This window comes from Carcharhinus amblyrhynchos, chromosome 23 (genome assembly GCF_965287045.1).
Source record: "Carcharhinus amblyrhynchos chromosome 23, sCarAmb.v2.hapA, whole genome shotgun sequence".
Taxonomy (NCBI): domain Eukaryota; kingdom Metazoa; phylum Chordata; class Chondrichthyes; order Carcharhiniformes; family Carcharhinidae; genus Carcharhinus; species Carcharhinus amblyrhynchos.
This window is the reverse complement of record NC_137346.1, coordinates 14,025,355-14,049,614: the sequence shown is the minus strand read 5'-3', so window position 1 is coordinate 14,049,614 and position 24,260 is coordinate 14,025,355. Positions and strand designations below refer to the sequence as shown.

At 42.5% G+C, this 24,260-nt stretch overlaps 1 protein-coding gene across 1 annotated transcript in view; it reads left to right on the top strand.

The window, feature by feature from the left end:
- The window catches only part of vps53 (VPS53 subunit of GARP complex), a 276,635-nt gene extending 271,137 nt beyond the window's left edge, over positions 1-5,498 (top strand). The window contains exons 21-22 of the mRNA XM_080210682.1: positions 2,042-2,146; positions 4,753-5,498. Coding sequence (XP_080066808.1) covers positions 2,042-2,146; positions 4,753-4,923 — 276 coding nt within the window. The 3' untranslated portion in view covers positions 4,924-5,498. The remainder of the gene's footprint in view (positions 1-2,041; positions 2,147-4,752) is intronic.
- The last annotated feature ends 18,762 nt before the right edge of the window (positions 5,499-24,260 follow it).

Below are 24,260 nucleotides of genomic sequence, written 5' to 3'. Positions count from 1 at the left end.
ATGAACGGTATGCTTTGTCTGTATAGCACAAGAAACAATATTTTTCATTTTATACCAATACATGTGACAATAATAAACCAAATCAAATCAAAATCCTGTGCTCGAAGCCTGGAAGAAGGTTTGCCACAGTGTCCACTGCAGTTAGAGCAAGGCCTTAGGAATACCAAATAAATCTGGAAAAAGTATCAGACTTCAGCTGACAATGAAGTGAATGACGGATCCATTCAATACTTTCTTATGAATTGTGGCTGCCACCTTTGTACAGGAAAGTGAAACACTACTTCTAGGTGCACAATTGTGTTAAATAAACATGACAAACATTTAAAAATGTTTGTAACTACGTAAAAGAAATGCACTTGTAACCAAGATGGCGCCAAAGCGAGGCAACTTCTTGCAAGCTGTGCCCAGCACACCCTCTAATTCTATCTTTTACTCTTGATCTACGCTTCTAAAACTTTATTATTAACTAACCTAACCATTTTAAACTCTCTAGCAATGCTCTAATTCGATCTCTTCCTACCTTGAATTAAGTTGATCTTTCTCTACACCCGATCTATGACTGTAACACTACATTCTGCACCCTCTCCTTTCCTTCTCTATGTATGGTATGCTTTGCCTGTATAGCACGCAAGAAACAATAATTTTAACTGTATGCTAATACATGTGACAATAATAAATCAAAGAAATAAAATGCTAAGAATTGTTAGAGTCAAATAGAAAATGCTGGAAATACAAACAGGTCTGTCTATCTGAAAAGAGAAAATATGGGGTTTTTTTCCACCTGTTCGGGTACAGGTGAATCCATGATATATTTCCAGTATTCTAGATTGATAATGACCCTGTCAATGTTTCAGCAATTGTATCCTCTGGCAATTCCATTGTTAGGCCAATTGCATTGTGAAGACAGGTGATGATCACTAGCTCAATATAAATGGACACAGCTGGAACAGTTGGGTGTGGAGAAACAGATTGTCACTCTGCTGTTCTGAGAATAAACTCGCATGAAGTAAAAGACGGGCTTCAGACTCATTCCTTCGCCAGATATTATTTTTGGAATTACCAACCCTGCCAGTGTTTTACAACAGCACTGTGATACATGGGGCTCTCTGGGTGAGATTGTGACTTCTTCACTTAAGGTTTGAAAGGTTTTTCAGATGGTTAGCCCTTTGTTACGCTGCAGAGATGTATGCTAAATGAAAATAGGATAAAGATCAGACTCAAGGGTAGCTTGCCTTAACCAGCCCTCTATGTAAATCACTAAGAAAATGATCTGTACTTGCATAATTTTAAGAGACAACTGACTATAATGATTTTAACAAGTCCCATGATGTGGACCTCTTAGAATACAAGCTCCCACTTGTCCAATCAGGGAGCCCCGCATGTGTACATAACGTGGAGTGTCAGGGTTACTGGGATGAGGAAGTACCTGTCTGAGTGTTGCTTACTATGTAAAAAAAAATCTAAATTTGGTGAAGGGACAGCAGCCTCTGAGTTGTTATTTTACTGGCAAAATCAGCAGCATGTCCCTGGGGCCGTTGACCAGTACATCAATAAGTTGTCCTCAAGATTAGAGAGGCCAATAATACTGAAAGGGAGAAAATGGCATCGGTAGGTGGTTGGGATGGGGCTCAGAGGAACATGGTGTTAGTTGAAGAATTAAAGGAACAGTCAGAATTGGCATTTCATCTGCTCCATGTGAAGCATTCAAGCATGGCCCTGCCTATCTGTCCCGTGAGTACATGTGGCTGGTAAAGATCAGCTGGCACTATACAAAGATGAGCAGATGTTATCAGGACCACCATTATTCATTCAACAACAACAAATTAACTGGGCATTAATCCCATTCTGGTTTGTGGGATCTTGCTCTGTATAAATGATCATCATATTGGACTGGATAATGACACGAATGAGATATTGTTTATGGATTGTTTTGTGGGTTGTGGTAAAGTCTGATGTCAACAGGAGTTTTTTTTTGGCAAAATGCTGAGTTGTCAAACTCTCCCTAAGTACATTCTAACTCTCCTTTTTCTCAATCCTACAGGTAGTAATGGCACCTCATGAAGCGTCTGTGGTGTTTGTAGATAATTACATCAAGCTCCTGGCTGATTGTAGCACGGACACATTCCAGAAAGTTCTTGACATGAAGGTGAGGTCTTCAGAGATGTATCTGATAAAATGACGGTGCGAATTAAAACCTCAGTATTGTGTTCAGCTGAACCTTCAGCGTCGGAATATAGGAAATAGGAGCAGGAATAGGCCATTCAATTCTTCAAACCTGCTCCACTATTCAGCTAGATCATAAAATCCCTGCAGATCCCTACTTCCCTAAGAAGGCCATTCAGCCCACTGAGTCTGCACCGACTCACCGATAGAGCATCTTATCCATGCCCACTTCTTGCCCTATCCCTGTAACTCCACACATTTACCATGATCTACCTAACCTGCAAATCCTTGGACACTGAGGGACAATTTACTGTGGCCAATCCGCCTAACCTGCATGATGGATAAAGCGGTGCAGAGACACTCACAGGAGCTTAGATTGTTAGAATGTAACTGGTGACAACTTTATTGGATGTAATTTGGCCAATGGGAACAAGATGTAAGGGTCAGCTGACTCAGTAAACCATGGAACCAATTACAGACTGATGTAATAGTCAGCTGATTCACTATAACTAAGAAACTATATAGAACTGTAGGGATTGGCCCAGGGCGAGGCCCCAGGTTTGGAATGATGATGTTTCTTTATTAAACCCTTTCTTTGATTTATAAGTTGGAGTAAGTTTTGTTATATTTTCGTATCTGCATTTTTGAAGAGTCCCTTCTGAGGAAACACAGATGATAGTTGTCCAGTGGTGATGAGGATGTTTGCCATACCCCAGCACAGCTTCTCAGAAGCTGTCGTACTCTCTGCAGCTATTTACCTTGCTGCTGCAGTGTCCCAGCACAGCACCCTACCACCATATCCAAGATTGCAGACTCATTAAATGGGTAATCAGCAATGAGAGTACCCGTTCTGTCATTCAGCAGCAGTTTATTAGGGCACTGCTCTTTAATTACACCTCTTTGGGTCTATCATACTCAAAATCAGTTCTTGTGGAATTTTAAGAACTTAATTTTTGACACCCTGAAATCAGAAGCAACTGCAAATTAATCTAGACGTTTAATTAGTACACCAAATTGTAGCTCTAAGTTAGTTACTGTGATTTTATAGGTTTAGTCACTGAGACAGAGCTAACCAGTAACTTAAATAGGTGTGGAATAATGATAGAGAATATACAGCACAAAATCAGGCCATTCGACCCAACAGGTCTGTCTATACCAGTGCTAACGCTGTACATAGAAACATAGAAAAACTACAGCACAACACAGGCCCTTCGGCCCACAAAGTTGGCCGAACATGTCCCTACCTAAGAGATTACTAGGCTTACCTATAACCCTCTATCTTACTAAGTTCCATGTACTTACCTAAAAGCCTCCAACATCACTGCCGAAAGCCCATTCCACGCACCCACCATTTTCTGAGTGAAAAACTTACCCCTGACATCTCCTCTGTATCTACTCCCCAGCACCTTGAACCTGTGTCCTCTTGTGGCAACCATTTCAGCCCTGGGAAAAAGCCTCTGACTATCCACTCAATCAGTACCTCTCAACATCTTATACACCTCTATCAGGTCACCCCTCATCCTTCGTCTCTCCAAGGAGAAAAGGCCAAGCTCCCTCAACCTATCCTCATAAGGCATGCTCCCCAATCCAGGCAACATCCTTGTAAATCTCCTATGCACCCTTTCTATAGCTTCCACATCCTTCCTGTAATGAGGCGACCAGAACTGAGCACAGTACTCCAAGTGGGGTCTGACCAAGGAACTATATAGCTGCAACATTATCTCTCGACTCCTAAACTCAATTCCTCGATTGATGAAGGCCAGTACACCGTACGCCTTCTTAAACACAGCTTCAACCTGCACAGCTGCTTTGAGCATCCTATGAACTCAGACCCAAAGATCCTCCTTCCACACTGCCAAGAGTCCTACTATTAATATTATATTCTGCCATCCTATTTGACCTGCCAAAATGAACCACTTCACACTTATCTGGGTTGAACTCCATCTGCCACTTCTCTGCCCAGTCTTGCATCCTATCAAAGTCTCGCTGCAACTTCTGACATCACTCCACACTATCCACAACACCTCCAACCTTTATGTCATCAGCAAATTTATCCCTGCACTTCCTCATCCAGGTCATTTATAAAAATCACAAAGAGTAAGGGTCCCAGAACAGATCCCTGAGGCACTCCACTGGTGACTGACCTCCATGCAGAATATGATCCATCTGTAGCCACTGTTGCCAGTTCTGGATCCACAAAGCAATGTACCCTTGGATCCCATGCGCCCTCACTTTCTCAATAAACCTTGCATGGAGCACCTTATCAAATGCCTTGCTGAAAACCATATAGAGTACATCTACTGCTCTTTCTTCATCAATGTGTTTAGTCACATCTTCAAAAAATTCAATCAGGCTAGTAAGGTATGATATGCCTTTGACAAAGCTATGCTGACTATTCTTAATCATATGTGTTTCTCTCCCCTCTTCGTCTCACCCTCTCTGCCATGTTTATCTAGCTTCCCCTTTGATGTATCCACGCTGCTCCCCTCGGTCTCTCTTCAGGGTAAATCCCAATGTCAGCAGTAATATGGTACCTGTGAATTATAAGAAATGATTATTTTGGTAAAGTGTCCCTTTCCTGTGTTGCAGGGTCTAAAGCGGAGTGAACAGAGCAGCATGCTGGAGCTTTTCCGACAGCGACTACCCACCCCTCCATCAGGCGGAGAGAACAGTTTAACCACTTCACTGTCTGCCCCGTCCCCTGAACAGGAATCTTCCAGGATCCGTAAACTGGAGAAACTAATTAAAAAGAGACTGTAAATGAAGGGCAAAAGTGGCATAGATGAGGTTGTGAGAGATAACTGCTGTATCCAATGGCCAACTGGCAAAGGTCCTTTCTTTTCCTCTCTCCTCCCTACCTCCCAGTCACCTTCCTTTTTTCCATTTTCTCTGTCACAGGAGCAGCAGCTATCCTCTTTGTTTCATTCCTGCTCCTGAAGATGTGAATTCACTATTGCAACGGAGTGATCCTTCCAGCTGAGGAAACCTCCAGCAAATCAGACCTAGAGATACCTTCGGAGCTTATTGTCTAACTCTTGGTCTACTATTCTGGTTTGGAGTCGGAAGTCTTAAGCTGCCTGAGCAATTTTGCATTCTTACATTCCATGGGAGGCTCTAAATTGACCTGGCTATATCTAAAAATACTGTTAGCGAGTTTTAATGTCACTGGCATGTTGCACAAAAAGATAATACATTAAAGGTCTGATGCAGTCATGGAGGTACAGCCTTCCAAGAGGTTGAGGCAACAGATTCTCCAAACACGTAAGAGAACCCTTCTTAGCAACTGGCTGGAACAGGAATGACAGTGCCCACAACTCTTCAGGAGCCAACACACTTCTGTTGGAATTGGAAAGATCCCATTATAGCAACACACTTGTAAAGAAACACTAGTTGCTGATCACTGAGGTTACACAACCCAATTTCTTCAGCTGACCGATGGTGCAATTTCCTTTTTGCGAAGGAAAGATTATACAGTTCACATGCTGAAGTTCTGCCACATCCTGGAGTGCATTTTCTGCATTACCAGGACTTTGAGTCCAGTCACCATTTGCTAAGGGAAGAACACAAAATGGTTTCCGATGCCCTCACATACTTTGTGAGCCCAGAGATCTCACAACAGAGGTGTGTTGGTGTATCTGCAGAAGTAATTAACGTTTATTAGTAACTGTCTGTGTGGCAAAGTAACATTAAAGAAGCATTAGATATGCTGAATTCTTATTAAATCCGACTACTCTTTAAATGAAATAGGGCAGCTCAGTAACTCAAGCAATTGAGAATTTGATTCACAAGTGGAGTATCGTGAGTTTGTGTGCTAACTCTCTCTGATTTGATTGAATGTTAAGAGCCTTTGTTAATAAAGTAAGTGAAATCTCTTGGGAGAAGAGTTAAGAAGCATTTCCGTTAATTTAGTTCACCTATCAGCATTACCATTGGCTGTTGCATAAGGAACAGGGCGGCATGGTACCACAGTGGTTAGCACTACTGCTTCACAGCTCCAGGGACCTAGGTTCAATTCCTGGCTCGGGCCACTGTCTGTGTGGAGTTTGCACATTCTCCTTGTGTCTGCGTGTGTTTCCTCCGGGTGCTCCGGTTTCCTCCCACAGTCCAAAGATGTGCGGGTTAGGTTGATTGGCCATGCTAAAATTGCCCCTTAGTGTCCTGGGATGTGTAGGTTAGCGGGATTAGTGGGTAAATGTTAAGGGATATGGGGATAGGGCCTGGGTGGGATTGTGGTTGGTGCAGACTCGATGGGCCGAAGGGCCTGTTTCTGCACTGTAGGGTCCTATGTTCTATGTTCTATGAACTGAAGAACAAGAAAATTGAGAGCACTTTGATTTTGCCTCTGGATCTTGGGTCTGATCTTGGGTAACACTTGGATGAAAGCCCCTCGTGGCTGGAAAAGTGATATAAACTTGGGCAATCTCAAAATAGTTTTGCATCGGCAGGAGGCCACAACAGAATCAAAAGGCAACAAAAAAAGGAAAAGTTAAATTGTCATTGGTATAGAATGGATGCTGCTTTGAGGTAGGGTTAAGACATATTGGAGGGAAATAGTGTAAACCTAACTTGCAGAGAAACCTAGTTGCTGAAACTAGATTTAAATAGTGGGGATACTTTAAATCTCCATGAGCCATTCATTTTTCTCACTTTGGGAGCTGGAGCACTCCCTACTTCCACAGCGCAAACTCTTATGAGCAAAACTTTCTATTACGGGGAAGGGAAAGGGTCATTTTTGAAATAGCTAAGATTACATTTGAATTTGATTTATTATTGAGATCAAATCAAAATCGAATGCAATTTAGCTATTTCAAAAGTGGCCTTTTTCTCCCCATAATATAAGCATTTTCTGGCTTTGGATGCAAACATAAGAACATAAGAAATAGGAGCAGGAGTAGGCCATCCAGCCCTTCGAGCCTGCCCCGCCATTCAATAAGATCATGGCTGATCTGTCGCTGCTCAGTTCCACTTTCCCGCCCTCTCCCCATAACCCTTAATCCCCTCTCCTATCAAAAACCCATCAACCCGCATCTTAAAAATATTTAGCGAGGCAGCCTCCACCACTTCAACGGGCAGAGAATTCCAGAGATTCACCACCCTTTGAGTGAAGAAGTTCCTCCTCAACTCCGTTCTAAACCGCCCCCCTTTTATCTTGAGGCTGTGCCCCCTAGTCCTATTGTCTTTTTTGAGCGGGAAGAGTCTTTTCACCTCTATCCTATCCATCCCATTCATCATCTTATACGTCTCAATGAGATCTCCTCTCATTCTTCTAAACTCTAACGAGTACAAGCCCAGTTTATTCAGCCTCTCCTCATAGCTCAACCCCCTCAACTCCAGTATCAGCCTAGTAAACCTCCTCTGCACTCCCTCCAAGGCCAAAATATCTTTGCGCAGGTGCGGCGCCCAAAAATGCACACAGTACTCCAGCTGCGGCCTCACCAATGCCCTATACAGCTGCAGCAAGACCTCCCTACTTTTATATTCAATCCCCTTCGCTATGAAGGCCAGCATCCCATTCGCCTTCCTGACCACCAGCTGCACCTGCAAGCTGGGTTTTTGCGACTCATGCACAAGGACCCCGAGGTCCCTCTGCACCGTCGCCTGCTGCAGTTTTTTGCCCCGTAAGTAATAGTCCTTCCTACCATTCTTCCTACCAAAGTGGACCACCTCACACTTGCCAACATTAAATTCCATTTGCCATTTCCTGGCCCATTCGCCCAGCCTATCTAGATCCTTCTGCAGACTCTCCACACCCTCCGCACAATTTGCCGTTCCCCCAATCTTGGTGTCATCAGCAAATTTCGACACTCTACACTCGGTTCCCTCCTCCAGATCATCTATATAAATGGTAAAAAGCTGAGGCCCCAGCACCGACCCCTGGGGCACTCCACTAGTCACCATCCGCCAATCCGAATAGCACCCGTTGACCCCCACTCTCTGCCTCCTATTTGACAACCAATCCTCTATCCACGCTAACACCCTACCCCCAACTCCATGTCCCTCGACCTTCTGCAATAACCTCTTGTGAGGCACTTTGTCAAACGCCTTCTGAAAATCTAGAAAGACCACATCCACCGGCTGTCCTCTATCCACCGCCCTAGACACATCCTCATAGAACTCCAGTAAATTTGTCAGACACGACTTCCCTTTAATAAAACCGTGCTGCGTCTGCTCTATCAAGCAATTCCCTTCAAGATGCCTCGCAATTTCCTCCTTAATGACAGATTCTAACATTTTACCTACCACAGACGTTAAACTAACCAGTTAAACATGTTTAACTAACGTTAAACATCCTCCGGTAACCCCTACAGAGTTCATAAAAATGCATTCCCATTGTCAAAACAGCTTTACTGGCATTGACACACTCAGGCTGCACTTCTTCAAATTGGTTTCAATGTGTTTGCACTGCATTCCATACTTAACCTGAATTATCCAATTTGAATCATCTAGTGCGTAGATAGAGCAGCCTGTAATTGCTTTGTGGTCACACAGGCTAAACTGCTTCATGTTGTGCAATCAATGCCAATTCATACAACAGACTTTAAAGATCCAGGTCTATATTATCAAACCAAAAACAGAGTGCCGATACTCATCATTTTAAACTCTTAAATATGATTACCAGTATCTTCATGCACATACACAGGCAAATATACCCATTGGCTGTTAATATTCTTCCATTTTTACACAAATTTTTAATTTCCCTGCCAAGGTTTGCTGAGGTAGTTTCATACTCGCATGCAGCCATCCCATCAGTGTCTTCATCATTTGCAACCTTTCACGTGCACGTCCGTGACAGTAAATGTTGCTAGGTCGGCCTACCACCTGGACCAGTTCAGCCAAGCTTATTCCCCTCCTTATCCTCTCTTCACACAACATCCAGAAGTTTGTGCAACAACGCAAAATACCGAGGATACTGGAAATCTAAAATACGAACAGTGGGTGCTGGAAAACATCGACAGGTCTGGCGTAGAAACATAGAAAATAGGAGCAGGAGGAGGCTATGTGGCCCTTTGAGCCTCTTCCATCATTCATGATGATCATGGCCGATTTATGATGGCAGCATGTGTACAAAGAGAAACAGAGTTAACGTTTAGGGTCCGTGTGGCTCTTCTTCAGAGCTGTGCTCTGTTTTCCCAGCCATTTCTGATTTAATCCAGAAATATATACCTACAACAGCACAGGCAACTTGGATAGCAGTCAGGAGCAGAAGCCCCACCTGAGACTGTCTCTGTCTCTTGCCCCTTTCCTCAGTCACAACCCAGATCTGGTGGCTAATCATTAATTGCCCAATTGTGATCCATTGAACTGAATTAATTCACCAGGAATTGAATTTGGATCAAGAATGGACAGCATAATTCAGCGTCACATAGGGTTCTGGAGAAAACCCTCAGAGCTGTATGTTTACATTCCAGTTTTTAATAAATAACATTACCAACATTAGAAACTGGAATTAAATAAACTCAGTGACTGCATTTTTACTTCATGGTTATAGAATCTTTGGGACATCATAAAAGATGTAATATAAATACAAATATTTCCTTACTGATTTGTCAATGAACACCTATTTCTTGAATGTCGCTTTCAAACATTCTCTTCGATGCTCAAGTAGTGTGTTTTTGTTATTTTGTGTAAGAATAAAGAGATTGTGTTTCTTTAAGTAAAGAGACAATCAAGTTAAGCACAGGTAACCATTTAGTATTTGTGAAGAAACCTGTCACCATCCCATATTGCCAAAGGGAAGGGACATCTATGACTAATAACTAGAAAATCTAAAATGTGGCTATTGGATTTAAAGTCTTGTTTTCACTAAAGCAAAACATGTTGGCATTAAAAGTTACAATCACAACCGAAAGGGAGCAGAAATGGCAAAAAAAACTGTCTAAACCAATTTATAAATGTAGAGTGAAATGCATCAGGGGCGGAACAGTTGTTAGCATTCTGTCTCACAGCACCAGGGACCTGAGTTCAATTCCCGGCTCGGGTCACTGTGCGAAGTCTGCACGTTCTCCCCGTGTCTGCATGGGGTTCCTCCGGGTGCTCTTGTCTCCTCCCAAGTTCTGAAAGACGTGCTGGTTAGGTACAATGACCATGCTAAATTCTTCTTCGATGTACCCAAACAGGCGCTGGAGTGTGGCAACTAGGGGATTTTCAGAGTAACGTCATTGCAGTGTTAATATAAGCCTACTTGTGACACTACTAATAATAAATAAAGGTATTTGGTTACATCAATATTGTCTGTAACTGGAAAGAGAATTTGTGTACGTTATCTTGCTTTTGTGTTCCAGTGTGAAACAAACACTTGATAAGATAACACACTTTAGTTTGGAATTGCCTTTTTTTAAAATTTTTCCTGATGTGTATAGTTTTAAGTTTATTTAAATCTGGGTCAGAACATTCAATGTGTTTGTTTTGAAGATGTAAATTTTCTCAGTTACTTCTTTTTACTGTCCAGTTTCACCGCGATTCTGGATATGGATGTACAGGTCAGAGTTACAAAATGCCGCCAGGTTAAACCTTGTATGATGCTGCAGTGATACAGCTGTGTATGCCCGCTGGTAGATAAATGCGCTGTTGGAGCTGTTTATTGCGTCATGCAGGCCTGTGAGTATATTATTAATCACATATGTCACTGCTCATTTGTCTCGGTGTGATATTGCTGCTTGTGCTAATTAGCGGATTAGAACTAATTTTAATGCTAAGCTAAACAACTGATCAGAAATATAAATAATTGATTTAATTAATTGTAGCAACCAATGGGGGTGGAAAAGAGGTAATTAAACGTTGATTTCAGTGTGTGGAACCTATTATTGAGAATACTGTCACAGTACAAAACACTATCGCCTTGAAATTATGCCATGTGATACTTGGCATGTAAAATACTTGACCCCTCTGCATTATATTCTCTTCTTTGCTACTTTAATGGTAGTCTTATCTGTTCATTTTAATTGTTAAAGTCTCTTAAAATTGCTTGCAAAGGAATGTCCTGTGAATGGGTTAAACATATGTATACTACCATAGTACAATATAACTTCAAGGCTGTTGATTCTGGGTCTTTAAATTCATTGTTCTGAGCTCTTTGGCTAGAGAACTTTGGGGGAAAATCTAATCAAACAATTCCACGTGACTAAAAACCACATTGAATTATTTATTAATTGTTTGCAAACAACCCTTAGTGCAGCCCAAACTGTGCTTTATTGGTTAACTCGAGTGATTCTAACATGAAGAAAGGCCGTACAGAGTATGTTACACCCATCCATCCCCCGCACAGTGCTTGATGACTTTGCAAAGTGGTCCTGATCTTTTGAGGGTTAGAGCTTATACTTTGAATATAAAATGAATACTCCTGATTGCTGGGGACATACTGCATTCATACATACATTCCACACCAGAAAAAGGACACACGTTAGATTTCAAGTCTTCGTTGTGCTCGTTGAACTCAAGCAGTGTGTAGCACTTAACCGCTTCATGTGTCCCATCCCTGTATGAAAGAATAGAAAAGTCAACCAGAGTGCATACTCCCCTTTGCTATATCCTGGGCCATGTTGAAAGAAGTGTGTGTTTGTGTGTGTGGGTGTCTGAGCCAGAACGGCATACCATCTGGTCAAGGATTCTTCCAGTGTTCCCTACCTAGAATGGCCACTTGGGTGAGGTGCTGTCACCTACTGCGTGGTAGTCTACACACCTCTGTAAGAAAAGGGGATTTTAGAAAAACAGGTGCATCTTTTACAATGGGCTAAACTTTGTACACAAACAGTGTAAGTAACAAATATATGATGTATTTATTTTCATTTAATGATCTGGACTGTGGTGTTACATTGTCATTCTTAAGGATTAATGTCTGAGACTAAAGCTTCTGTAATAGTGTGCCTTATAAATAGGCTTTGTCTTGGTAAGCTTGTCAAATACATTTTCAATAAAAAGACATGACCAGAATTTTGACGTTCCCTCTGTGCTTTATTGTAGCCATTTTTTTATAATTTAATTCCTGTTTCATATACAGTGCATTTGTAGTGGATATTTAACTGTAGTGCAAAGCTGTACAGTGAGGCACACTCCAATTTTCCCTTTTTCTAAAGTGAAATTCTCGGCTCTGGCCTGAACGACGACTGAACACTGCTGCAAGTGAGTTAGAACACTCGTTACTGCTTATTGTGAGATCTAAAATTGGAGACAGGCAAAGGGCACAAGGGCGTGAGATCTGATATCTGGTGAGTCTTTTTGTAAAAATTTTGATACAAGTGAAGCCTCTTTGGTTGGAAGCAGCTACTAGAATTCAGTTTCTAGCTCTCCACAAGTCTGCACCAGTCAAAATGATTGGATAGAAATTTTGAGAGGTGGCAGGGTGCAGCAAGTGCCGTCATTTTCAGTCTGCAACATTCCCTGATACATGTTTGAAGATCACTTTGTCAATTAAAATCTCTGACACACAAGGTACTTATCAGTTTGAAGATCAGATTTGTCTTGTGTTCAGTCTAGAAATTTATTGATTAACCTCTGGAAACCTCTGGAAAATCAAACCATCTACTTCACAACTGGACAGGTGGTGATGCTAGTTTGAATAACATTTGCCAGTACGATAGGAGTTTAATTGGAGCCTTGGAAAATAGGCTAAAGATGGGCTGGTTCTCCAGTTGGTATGCATACGAAAACATTAAGTGGCAACAACCATCTACATTTGTATCCTTGAGATAGCCAGCTCCAAATTTCCCTCCGCACTACACATCATCCTAGCTTTCATACTCTTAACATAATTTGTTACCAAGAAACAGCTGAACTCACTGGACACAGCATAGGCTACAGGTCCTGATGACATCTGGCTGAAGTGTTGAGACCCAGAACTAACTGTGCCTCTGAAGGCAAACTAATCCAGTACATTTACACAACTGGCATCTCCCCAACACATTGGCGAATTGCTCAGGTACGTCCTGCTCAATCCAGCAGTTCCTAACCCATCAGTATACTCTCAATTGTCAGAAAAGTGATGAAAGGTGTCATCAACAGTGCTATAAAGTGGCATTTACTCACCATTAACCTGCTCACAGTTGCTTAGTTTGGAACTTGCAGAACCACCTGGCTCTACCCATGGACAAAGGAGCTGAATTCCAGAGCGATTCTTGTTGGAGATGGTCATTGCCTAGCACTTGCTTGGCATGAGTGTTACTTGCCATATATCTGTCCAAAATACTATCTTAGGGCAGAGATGATTAGCTTTCAACCACCACCTTCATTTCTGCTAGATAAGATTCCAGTGAAAAGTCTGACAGCACCAGGTTTTAGTCCAACCGATTTATTTGATAGTAAACTCACAAGCTTTCGGGTTAGCCCCTTCGTCAGGTGAATGGAGAGTTCTGGCTTCGGACAGAGCATATAAAGCACAGACAATTTAGAGATTACTGATTAGAATGCGAATCTTTACACCTAACCTGCTGTTCAAGTCCTGAAGTGGCTGACAATGTGTGTGGAAGGAGCACTGATCACAGGTTAAAGAGATGTGTATTGTCTCCAGACAGTACAGTAAGTGAGGTTTTGCAAACCCAGGCAAGTCACGGGGGTTACAGATAGTGCGACATGAACCCAAGATCCCTGTTGAGACCGTCCTCATGTGTGCGGAACTTGGCTATCAGTCTCTGTTCAGCGACTCTGCGCTGTCGTGTGTCGTGAGGGCCGCCTTGGAGAATGCTTACCCGAAGGTCAGAGGCTGAATGCCCGTGACCACTGAAGTGTTCGCCAACAGGAAGGGAACAGTCTTGCCTGGTGATTGTCGAGCGATGTTCATTCATCCATTGTGGTAGCTGGAATAAGATTCCAGCCAGTGAAGAATCCTCGCACGTATTTCCTTGATGCCACACAGGTCTTATCTAATTGGAAGATGCTTTTTATTATAATTCAGTGTGATGTAAAGTGAAAAGGAAGATCCTAGCACTGTTATATTTTGCCATGAGAATCACAGAAACGTGCTGGAGAGTTTTTTTTTCCCCTGATTATCTCAAAATCCAATCCTGTTAATCTTGCAGCTAGTTCAGACAGTGTTGTGTGTGTGTGTGTGTCTGTGTGTGTGTGTGTGTTTCACAAACATTTACTTTAACGCAGCCATCCAACTTTCAGAGGTGCTGGAAAATATGGTTTTCCAAAGGCATCCAGCCAGAAACCACATGAATGCTTGTGAACTGAGAAAGGAATTACTCTTTTTAATTTGGATCTGGCAGAAACCAGTCACCTTAGAGCTACATTTAACCCAGCAGTCAAAGGCAATTTCTGGATTAAGGTTGAGCAATAGAATATGGTCTAATTTTTAAAATGGATTAACATGAAATGCTCCAAGTGGAGTTGCAAAGTAACATTTACACTTCGTGAGTACCGTTTTGTTTTCCCATTGGTAAATTTCCTATGAAGTACAGTAGGACATTTAATTAGGTTAAAGTTAATACATTCTAACTGGGGTGACACAGTGGCACAATAGTTAGCACTGCTGCCTGACAGTGCCAGGGGCCTGAGTTCGATTCCCAGCTTGGGTCACTGTCTATGTGAAGTTTGCACATTCTCCCTGTATCTGCACGGGTCCCCTCTGGGTATTTCAGTTTCGTCCCTCAGTCCCAAAGATGCGCAGGTTAGGTGGATTGGCCATGCTAAATTCTGCCTCAGTGTATCTGAACAGGTGCTGGAGTGTGGTGACTAGGGGAATTTCATAGTAACTTCATTGCAATGTGAATGTAAGCCTACTTGTGACTAATAAATAAACTTTAAGTTGTTGTTGAATTCAGGCCAGTGATGGGCATAAAAGATCTCATCTCTTCTGCTTTGTTTATGCTGGGTTGAATCCATTGAAGTGCTATAGCATAGATAGAGGTCATTTGGCCCATCAAATCTACCTATCCACAATCCCAATTAGACCCTATCCCCGTAATTCCACATGTTTACCCTGCTAACCCCTCTTGACACTAGGGTCAAGTTAATGTGGCCAGTCAACCTACTTGCATATCTTTGCACTGTGGGAGAAAACCAGGGCACCCGGAGGAAACCCACGCAGACAAAGGGAGAATGTGCACGCTCCACACAGTCACATAAGTCAAAATCAACTTGGGTCCCCGGTGCTGTGAGGCAGTAATGCTAACCACTGTGCCAGAGTGCACCGAGTTGAATCTGGAATGGACTCACCCAACAGGATCTATGTAAATGGAGTTCTGCTGGGCTATATTTGTTTTCATGGGGTTGTGGCTGGGTTTGCATCCACAATCTAACTGGGCTGCCTGAAGCTCTCCATTGTCTGGTGAATGCAGTTTTCCAGTGCCACCTGGTTTGGCAAAATGCTGCCCGGGTCATTATTCATCTTTATACTGCGCCCAGCGACAGTACCAATGTCGAATTTTCCAGGGCCTACCCACCCTCATTGTAGAAAACACAAAAATACTTACACTAATGTGAGGAGTTTGGATAATGGGATGTATTACGTTAGAGAACAGCTGGGCACCGCTGTTAGCCTGCACTTCATCCCAAATGAGCCATTAGGATCACTGAGATATTCTATGGAAGATTTAGAACTAACACAGCTCCCTTACCTTTCATTCTCTACCCCCATCCCCCCACCAACTCCCTCCAAAATGGTATGAAAATTCCATCATACTAGTGTGATTCTTATATCGGGGTAGTAAAACTGAAATTTTATCTGACTCTAGAGTGTACTTTTCCTGCCATGTCTCCAAGCAACAAAGAAGATCATTATGGCCTTTCAAAAAAGTGCTGGCATTACTGGAGCTTTCAGACTTGCTCTTAGAGCAAGCCTGGCACTGGTATACACACCGTTAAACAACTGTGCAGAGTTATATTTCTGGCGACCTACTTTCTGGTAAACAGGGCCTCAATGGCACTAAAACTACTCCAACTTTGCCACAGTTTAATATTATTGACAATTTCCCTGACAACACCCAGATCTTAAGCTGAAGATTGCGGTGGGTTCAACTGCAGTGGGAGATATGTTATAAAGAACAAGGAAAATTACAGCACAGAAACAAGCCCTTCAGCCCTCTAAACCTGCACTGACCAAGCAGACCGACTGAACCCTCTACCCTTCTGGAGACCATATCCTTCCATTCCATTCCTATCCATGCATTTGTTAAGACGTCCTTTAAAAGTCACTATCGTTATCTGCTTCCACTATCTTCCCCGGCAGCGAGAGTCATTACCCTCTAAATAAAAAAAATCTGCCTCATACATCTCCTTTAAACCTTGCCCCTCGCACCTTAAATCTATGCCCCCCAGTATTTGAATTTTCCACCCTGGGAGAAAGCTTCTGACTATCCACTCTGTCCATGCCTCTCATAACCTTGTCGACTTCTATCAGGTCACCTCTCAACCTCTGCCATTCCAGTGAGAACAAACCAAGTTTCTCCAACCTCTTCTCTCCCCTCCATACCAGACAATATCCTGGTAAATCTTTTCTGTAACCTCTCCAAAGCCTCCACATCCTTTTGGTAGGTGGTGACCAGAATTGAACATTATATTCCAAGTGCAGCCAAATTAATGTTCTAGACTGTTCTTGATTGTGTAAGGAGGGAGAAGCCAAAGTTGGAAATCACTTGAGTTACAACTGAATGGGAACATCAATTCACCAGTTGTTGTCTCAGTAACAGGGTGGCAAAATGGTGAGCACTACTGCTTCACAGCGCTAGGGCCGAACTCAGTTCCCAGCTTGGGTCAGTGTGTGTGCAGAGCCTGCATGTTCTCCCATGTCTGCGTGGGTTTCCTCTGGGTGCTCCGATTTCTTCCCTCAGTCTGAAAGACATGCTGGTTAGATGCCAAATTCTCTCTGTGTATCCGAACAGGCGCCAAAGTATGGCGACTAGGGGATTTTCACAGTAACTTCATTGCAGTGTTAACGTAAGCCTACTTGTGATACAAATAAATAAATTTTTAAATTTTGAAAACTTTTAGATAGCTGTTTTTTGCATTCGCATTTATGTCAATAAGGATGAGAAGGTATAAAATACTTGAGGTTTTGACTTAATACCAAGATGCAGGTAAAAGAGAAAAAATACAGAACCAAATAGACAATTTCAATCAAAATCTATCCAATGTCATTCACTGGAAATTAAATACCCTTCCATCTCTATACAGAGGTCAGCTAAACAAAAACCTAACAACTACCTAGCTGGAGTTTTGTTCTCTGACATAGAGGAATCATCCATCAAGCGAGAGAGAGAGAGGGATGAGCTCAGCCAATCTCACCCGCATCCCCCACAGCCATGCATCTGACCTGTGCTGCAAGCCCCTTTCCTATGGTTGATGATTTTCCTTCTGTCAATTAAACAGAGAGTATAAACACTGCTTTCTTTATGGGGCGGGGTTGAGTTTCTTTCAGAACCTCATGAAGGTCAAAGTCTTTTCAAGAGAAAGAAACTGATTGTGGGACAGAAGTGGGCATGAGGCACTCATGTTAGTTTGCTGCCATTGAGTTGAATGTTGAGTTGGCAGCATCCATACTGCGGGTTTGGTTTATTCTGAATTCTTTTAACTTCACTGTCTTCAGAGCCAAATCTCAAATTATTACTCCTCCACCCTCCCCCCACCCAGAATCCAGTTCCGATGTGTCAAAATAAACATAGTATTAGTTATTCCTCCAGCAGCGCTGGTGGCAAAACTGACAAAGCATGTGGTCTGCAGTGCCCGATTTTCTCAGCTGACAGAATCATTGGAGAAAAATAAATGAATCCCGGTGAGGAGTAGGCTGTGAAAACAGCAGATAAATGTTCGTGAACAATAATGAGGTGTTCTGGCCTGTCAGACGAACACAGCTGTAATTGCCTGCCTTCCCAGATAAAACCAATTATCATTCTGTACTCTCAGATGGATAAACATGGTTGTTGCTTTTTGGTGCCTGCTCCCATCCCCTTTAATTTAAAGAGTAGCTTGGTTTGGGGTTGTGTAACAGCAAATTGCTATCTCTTCCTTAAATATTTCCCTGAAGAAAATCTCTTTCTAACCCTGGGCAATTATAAATCAACAAAAACGCTCGCAGAAATATTTCATAAAGTGCTGGCATGGTAATTTTTTAAAAAAACAATGATTAAGATTTGTGGCTTTTTGTGTGCCTGCTACTGTCTTGACTGGAGGTGAATGCAGATGGCATAATGACTGTGGCATCCCCCCGAGCTGCGTTTTTAATCTTGTTTCCAGTTTCTTGTCAGAATTGCCCTCTTCTCCCTCCGTTTGACTGCATTCCTACTTCATTTCCAACACTGCAAGCAGCAAAACTAATCCAGGCTTTTATACAACCTCAGGGAATGATTGTTTCTCTGGCCTCCACACTTCATAGTCTTCTGGAGGCGTAGGGGGAGGGGGTGGGTTGGTGGGCACTGTGGGGAAAGTGAGGCTGCTCACACAAGGTACCACTCTAATTCAACCCCATCTTGATCAAGTTCCTATGGTTCTCTGTGCCCTAGCAATAAGCTATTTAAATAATCCTCATCTTAAAATGGCTTCACACCTTGGTTGATTCCTTTTTGGGAAGACCTTCACCAACCCTCCAGTCCACCCAATGCCCTTGATGGGTTATTGAACAACAAGTGAGTGTTAGTTTGGTTAATATTGTTCTCACCAAATGTGCCAGCCATTCATGTATCCGCACCATCTAGCCACTGGAAAGCAGTCAGGAGTGAGAAGCCTGGCTGGTTATATTTTTTCCCATTTCCCAGCCCAGGGGAATTGTGAGAAATGTTGGCATTTCAGCCACTTTACAGCCAGTCCTATAACTGTCTTGACTTTGCAGTTGTATGTGATGTGAGACAATCAAAAGGTGCAAGGTGAAATGAAATTCATTTGTTAAGGGGTGGAGGTTACTATCATTCTCAGACAACTGAATCCTTCCCTTCCCATCGCTATCAAAGTTTCGTTTATATGTCTCCCCATGACATAGCAAAATGTCTGAAGGTACTTAACTGTAATTATAATCTAATTGTCAACAATTTTGTCAAACCAGATAAAGCTTATCTACAACTTGAGTATTGCTGCAAAAAACATGTGCTGTCAAAGCTTTTTGTCTTGCACGCACAAGGTCAGATTCGTAAGAACACCAATTATAAAGGGAACAACAATTTATATTCATGAGAAGAATCATACAGTGCAGAAGAGGCCCTTTGGCCCATTGAGTCAGCATCGGCATGCAAGAAACACCTGAACATCCACCTAATCCCATTTACCAGACTTGGCCCATGGCCCTGAAAGTTATGACGTGGCAAATGCATATCCAGATACTCTTTAAGGGATGCCTCTACCACCCTGCCAGACAGCTCATTCCAGAGGGTGGCTGTAAGGGGGTGTTGATTGGTTGGCAAGTTGATGTGCTGCCATTGGCTAAATCTGTATTCACTGAACTTATGAACTCAGTGACTTGTGCAGTTGAGTTCAGTTTTAATGATGACCCCATGTATGTCCTCCATAGGCCCGGCTGTCACTAACATCTTTGTTGGTTTCCATGAGAAACACATCTTCGATGGAATGACATCCAACTTCTGACAACTTTCATATTTTTGATATGTAGATGTGATTTGTAGATGATATGTTTGCTATATTTGAACCCACCACTGTATGTCAGAATTTATTTACACTCCTTAATGAGTTCCATCCTGCTCTCAAGTTCACCATTGAAATGGAGCAGTCAAACGAGCTCCCTTTCCCCGACATTACTAGCTGAGAGATCTGACTCTTGATTACTGTCCACTACAAGGCTACACTCACTGGTCAATATACAGATTATATTCCTACAGTTTTACGCATTATAAGATTTGCCATATCAGTAACCTCATACATAAGGTCCGAGCCATTTGCTGACCATGTAAGCTTGATGTTGAAATAGTGCATGTCAAAGACATCTTGCGCAATACTAGCTACCCTAATCAGATCATTGCTTGCTTATATATCGCGCAAACTCATAAATGGGCCCAAGGCTGCCACTTTTGGCCCTGTGAAGTGCCCGGTCTACCTCAGATTACCCTGAAAGTTATCTCAAAAACCTGAGCAACAGGTAAAGTCAGCAGTTTCACTCTGTTACTATGCAGTAACAAGATGAGTGGTATTTGCACTAACAGGAAGCTACCATGAAGCCAAAAAGACATTCCGCTTATTACAAAAATAAATAAGGTGCTATGTGAATTTCAGTGCCATTGTGATGCCAGTTTGTAACCGCACATCCAGACGATTGATGGATCATATCAAACAATGGCCCACTTCAGCTGTTCGCAAGAAACAAAGTATTGACCATACACAACCAACCCATGTTTGCAAAACTCAACACTTTGATATTCAGTGAGAGAGGATATCATATGGTGGAGGAGACATGTTAATATATTTAAATGTATTCAAATATATTCAAATAAACTTCCTACCGTCATTACTTTACCAGCGAGTGACGAGGGAAATTGAGGACCAGGATCTCGCAGCAAGAGTCTTGTTTATTTTGTTCCCTGGCTCTCACCAGGTTTTGAACCCGCATTGCTGTTTGTGCTTTCGGTGGATGTGAGCTCAGAATTCCACCCATTGTGTCGTACATCAAATGTGATTTTGCAATTGGGCAGCGCTTGCTAAACAATTCTGACTGTGCCAAAAATTAAACTGACGTTGAATTTAAGATTGTTGGGCTTACAGTGCGGAGTGTGCTAGAAGCGACATATATTCATAAGCAGGACCCTGTCCTCTGCAGACAGAAGGAACATGTCCACACATTGTGCCTTTTTTAACCAAACAAAAACTTGGGGGAACAGCCATTCCCTAGTTCAATCCTCATGGCAATGCCTTCACCAATCAGCACTGACCTGCCTAGTCTGAATTTAAACAAAAGCTTGGCAGTTAATTGTTCCCTGGTGCATTCTCCATGACAATGCTTCTGTGCCGATCAGAGTCCACTTGCCAAACAATCAGCAATCTCTTGTCATGCAGTATAAATTGTTGTTCCCTTTGAAAATCCATCCTGATTTTCTTTTTAGCAAAACTGGAGTCCTCTATCACCAAATGACAATTTGGATATTGACAACATTTGTGAAAATATTTTAAATCAGTCCCAGTAAACATACAAATCTGATGTTTAGGATGTTATAGTCTCCTGATGGAATAAAGAAGAACCTGAAACCTCTAAGATAAAACCTCTTGGGATTGAGTACCAAGTTTGCCTATAGGTTTGATCCTGGATAGTGGCCAGATTATGTGGGGGAAGGAAAAGTGGGAGGTCTCCAGTGGCCCGGCATAGATTTGTGGAAATTTTACAGTCTTGTTTGCAAGACCCTCTGTGTAACCTGAGACTTGTGTTGGTTTAAATAGTTTGAAGCTGCTGCTGAGGGAATCAGCAGCCAAGTGATGCCAGTGGTGGGAATGTGAGTGAGAGCAACACTGATTAATGCCTTCTACTCCACACACACACTGAGTTCAAAACAGAGCTGCACCAATTCTTGACTGGAACTGAGATCACAGCATGTAGAAGTTGTGTGTCTTCGTAGATAAGGTTTGGTTCATGTCACCTCCTAAACTGGCATTGGTCACATGAGGAAGTCAGAGAATTTTCCCAACTTTTTCCTCTTACTGACCCTGAGATTTCCTTTGTCTCTCCCAGATTGCATGGCTTGGGGGAGTTTTTGGAGTTTGGAGTGGGTAGGGGCTGGGGAAGGAAGGGAGTGTTTAGACAAAACCTTTTCACCCAGAGGAATCTGGAACTCACTGCCTGAAAGGGTGGTAGAGGCAGGAATGGTCACAATGTTTAAGAAGTGCTTAGTTGAGCAGTTGAAATACCATAGCATACAAAAGCTATGGACCGAGTGCTGGAAAATGGGATTAGACTAGATAGGTGCTTGATGGCTGGTGTGGACATTATGGGCCAAAGGGCCTTTTTCCATGCTGTAAAACTCTATGGCCACCACGGCATCAGAGAGGGTGAGGGTCCCACATTGACCTCGGATGGGAATTTCCAGTCTTGTTCGAGTGAGCCATAAAATCCTGCCCTCTGATTCTGTGCTGAAGTTATTGGTGTGTGGGGCAACCTTGATGGACCAGATGATCTTTTTTCCTGTCTGTCAATTTCTTATTTGCATAATTAATTTCCCAGTTGTGGTCTGGGGAGATAAATGCTGAGATGCTTCCAGCACACAATGTGAATTTTGGAAAAACAGAGGCAAGATTTCAATTCATCACCATTCTCAATATCTCCAATACACCGACTCTTGAATGGTACTGACACAAGGACAAGCCCCAACAAGGGTCAATTTCCTATTCCTCTCAAATGTTCAGTAGTGGCACTCTTTCTTTCTGAGCCTGAAAGACATGAATCTGAGCTCCAGTCCGGGATTTGGGCACACACGGTAGGCTGAAATTTGAACGTGACCATGCAGAGTGCCACGATGTCAGAGAATGTTATGTTTTGGAAAAAAGAACTAAACAAAGACCCCGTCTGCCTGTCATGAAGAATGTGGGAATGGTCTTAGTTCAAGTCAAAAGGCTGTGTGTGTGTGTAAGAGGGGTTGAACAAGGCAGTGCTCTTCTGGCTAACATTTACCCCAAATGGTTTACCTGGTCATTTCTCTTAGTCATTGTTTGTGAAAACTCACCGTGCGTAAATTGGTTTCTGTGGTTGCTTATGTAATACTTGTGATTATCAGAAGTAATCTATTATGTGGGATGCTTTGAGGATGAGTAAATGCTGTCTAAACACAAGTCCTTTCTTAGGAAAGAAATGAAGTGTGACGGAAACAGATATAGGGAGGGAGGGAGGGTCAAATATTGACACTTCTGAAGATGTTTTGAATACATTGACTTATTCAAGCACAATCCTAGTAGCTTCTGAAATTAAATAAAATGCATTAAAAATGGCTACCAATCAAATGTCAATAGCCAGTAAAAGACATTGTGCACCGGTGTTGGGGGAACACTTTGTGTTTTTAGAAGTAAGAGTCTTGACATCCCAATGTGTGAGTACCTGTATTAAGGGTGACTAAAAAAATCACTGTGATATATATTGTTTTAAATTTAAGTGCTGAGGTAAATACAATCAGCAATGAAAAATTGTCAGCTTGCTTGCTGCCATGCCACTTGTGGGTGGCACAGTGGTTCGCACTGCTGCCTCACAGTCCCAAGATCCTGGGTTCGATTCCCAGCTTGTGTCACTGTCTGTGCAGAGTCTGCACATTCTCCCCAAGTCTGCGCGGGTTTCCTCTGGGTGTTCTGGTTTCCTCCCACAGTCCAAAGATGTGTGGATTAGATGGACTGGCCATGCTAAATTGCCCCTTAGTGTCAGAGGAATTAGTGGGGTAAATACGTGGGAATAAGGCCTGGGTGGGATTGTTGTCGGTGCAGGCTTGATGGGCTGAATGGCCTCCTTTTGCACTGTAGGGATTCTATGAATCTATGCTTGGCTGCCCTGAGAATGGGAGCCCTGGCAGACTGTCCCTCTGATATTATAAGACAATCATAAAGTAAATAGATTGGAGATAACATTAATGAAGAACACCAATAATGTCTATGGAAAGATGGGCCTATGTTTTTTGAATAATGAAAGGTGATCTAATTGAAACATACAATCTTCTGAAGGGACCTGACAGGATAGACAGTGAGAGGTTGTTTCCACTGGCTGGGTAGTCTAACAAACAGGGGTACAGTCTGAGAGTAAAGGGCTGATTATTTAGAACTGAGATGAGCAGAAATTTCTTCACTCAACTGATTGTAAATCTCTGGAAAGTTTCACCCAGAGGGTTGTTGATGCTCCATCGTTGGATACATTTAAGGCTGAGGGAAATGGACATCTGGTCTCTCAGGGGATCAGGGATGGAAGTAAGGGGAGGAGGAGGGTGGGAATGTGGAGTTGAGGTGGTAGAAGATCTTTCTAAAATAATGAGCAGGTTCAAGGGGCCAAATAGTCTAATTCTTATATTTCAACTGAAAGAAAACTGTTGTAAAGGCTGTCAATGTTTAACCTAATCTTCAAGTGCATGCTGTACTACAGTGAAATCAAAGAAGGTTTTGTGTGAGGTGTTGTCCCCTTCTCTCCATCCCATATAGTCCACCTCATTTATAAATATTCCACCCTGAAGCCACACTAGCCCCTTTAAAATGTTAAACATTCTTCAGAA